The 2,500-nt window shown below is 35.6% G+C and overlaps 1 protein-coding gene across 2 annotated transcripts in view; it reads left to right on the top strand.

The window, feature by feature from the left end:
- Window positions 1-2,500, top strand: part of LOC136855477 (gonadotropin-releasing hormone receptor-like) — a 434,721-nt gene that overhangs the window by 192,482 nt on the left and 239,739 nt on the right. For both annotated transcript variants that reach the window (XM_067132553.1, XM_067132554.1), the window contains one exon: window positions 2,450-2,500. This exon is cut by the window's right edge and continues 98 nt beyond it. In XM_067132553.1, the coding sequence (XP_066988654.1) occupies window positions 2,450-2,500 (51 nt within the window). The remainder of the gene's footprint in view (window positions 1-2,449) is intronic.

The raw sequence follows: 2,500 nt of genomic DNA, 5'->3' as shown, positions 1-2,500 counted from the left end.
AAGAATTTGGAAACTGATCATTCACTTCACACGCTAATTATACAGCTCATTGTCTGTTACAGGATTCAGAAATATATTACCAAAAATTTCATTTTAAGAAATCAATTTGTTCTATAACATAAAATTAATTTCTTCGTCAACCTTGACGTTAAAAAAATCTCTCGACAAGCTTCAACCAAAATACCGTCAATTAAAATTTCAATGGAGAGAAACTGTGCAGAGTTTAGAGGAGGTGAAATAAAGCAACGCTTTCTGGACAAATGGTTCGTGGACTTTCACGTACAGATTATGCCTAACCCATTGTCCTCTCCGTATCGGAGCTTTGTCCTTTGTTTCCCCCTTGGTTCTATATAAATGTCGGATACAGTGCGCCAATTAGACCCGGCCGCAGGTAAATTACTGAATTGGAAATATCCCCCCCCCCCCACTCTCGGGATTCTGGGAACCGACTCGTTCATTAGGGTTTATTCGACTGTGAGTGAAAGGGGAGACTTATGAACGTGGTGTGTTTTGGATTTTATCCCTCCCTCCCCACCCTCCAACCCAAAATCCTCTGTATGTGGGTAGTGTCGTCAGTGTACCTCATGCAGTGCGCTGTAAGGCATTACTTAGGTTCTTTGCAGCGTCCCTTCTGCCCCTGGCTGCAACCCCTTTCATTCACTTTACTATACCTCCATTCATATCCTCTTTCTTTCATCTTACTTTTATCCTCTCCTGACAAATAGTTCAATATTATTTTCAACGCTGTTTTGACCTCTCAGGTCCCAGCGCTGGGCTTTTGGCCCACGTTATATATTCAGATTCGAATTATCACTGCAAAATCCTTTCCCTTACTTGAAGGACGACCGTCTTAGTAGAGAGGTTCGTCCTTGAATAGGCTTGTTAATTTCTTCTAATTTTTTGATAGGCTAGGTCCAAAAGTGGAAAATCTTAGCTTGATTCTCCAGAGATGAAATGTAAACGAAAGAAACTGAGCAAGTGAATTGTGTAATTAGAATATGCACAGAGAGAGAGAGAGAGAGAGAGAGAGAGAGAGAGAGAGAGAGAGAGAAGAGAGAGAGAATGTAACTGAAGAGAATGCAGTCTTGTGTAGATGATGAAGTGAAATTTTTGACATTTTTAGTTTGCTAGCTAAATAATCATTATTTTGACAATGCGTGGTGACCAACAGAAAGAAAATGGAAATGAAAGCTGTAGTGATCACGTGAATTGTATAAAAGAATATGCACATAGAGAGATGTTATCTGAAGAGAATGGTGTCTTGTGTAGGTGAAGTGAAATTTTTAACATTTTAAGTTTGCTAGTTATATAATTGTTATTTTGACAATGAGTGGTGGCTAACATGATCCGTCAAACTTGTGTTGATCATAGCATGAGTGACGGTGCAACTTTGACAAGTATATCTGTTGTATGCAACTTATTCAATAAAAGCCATTTTCCAATTCACGTGAAGTTAGTAGCTTAATTTATAAAACATGCTGAGGAGTGTTAGATTCCTTGCTGAAAGAAGTTATAGGAATCTTTAACTGGAATCAGTGTTTGATTCCCAAAAGGAAAATCAATGTTGGAATACTTTACCCTCAAAATACTATCTGAAATCCTTGATCTAATCAGTGTGTGATTCCTTGATGCTTAAATAGTCTTTATTGAGCGATGAAGTGTGAACGATTGAATCGTTGTTCACAAACGAATATAATATTTTAGCGACTTTGAAGACTATTTTTAGTCAGTCATAAAAGAAACGTTGTGTTTGGGGATTTAGATTATCTGCCTGATTGTAGTGATATGTTAATGATATTGGGATTTAGGTAACACTGTGTTCATCCAGTGTCCTTGAAAAGCTTTCATGTTAATTCAAAGCTGTTGCATCACGGTGTTTTGAAATATGCATTAGCTTGAAAAGTATTGTATAATATTGTTTTTATTTTAGGAGCTTAGTTAAGACTTTGCCAAAATCACACGATTTGTTTTTACATTATTTTTCGTTATAAGAATTAGAGGACAACAGGTACTCCATAAATACCTAACGTATCTTAACTTAGGACTTTCTAGACAGACTTAATACTTTATATTTTTTCAGTGGTTTCAACTATTTGTCACTTACGTCGTAATAGCATGAGCAATTTAGAATAACATTTTTCAATTTATATATATATATATATATATATATATATATATATATATATATATATATATATATATATATATGTGTGTGTGTGTGTGTGTGTGTGTGTGTGTATGTGTGTGTGTGTGTCTGTCTGCTGAAGTAAATTTATTTTTTAATTATCGTCTGGCATAACATAATTAACCAGACTGGACATAGTGACTATTCCTTGTATTGCCAAACGTTATTAAAACTAATAAAAAGCGGGATATACAACAGTATTCATTATTCCAATAAACAATCAGATTTTGGAGAATACAAGATATTTTCTTTTTTTAATAACAGGTAACGACCGTGATGATACCTGTAGAGGTGGGATGGGCAGCGACAGTCCAG

The sequence above is a fragment of the Macrobrachium rosenbergii genome, chromosome 31 (genome assembly GCF_040412425.1).
Source record: "Macrobrachium rosenbergii isolate ZJJX-2024 chromosome 31, ASM4041242v1, whole genome shotgun sequence".
Classification (NCBI taxonomy): domain Eukaryota; kingdom Metazoa; phylum Arthropoda; class Malacostraca; order Decapoda; family Palaemonidae; genus Macrobrachium; species Macrobrachium rosenbergii.
This window is presented reverse-complemented; position numbering and strand designations above follow the sequence as displayed.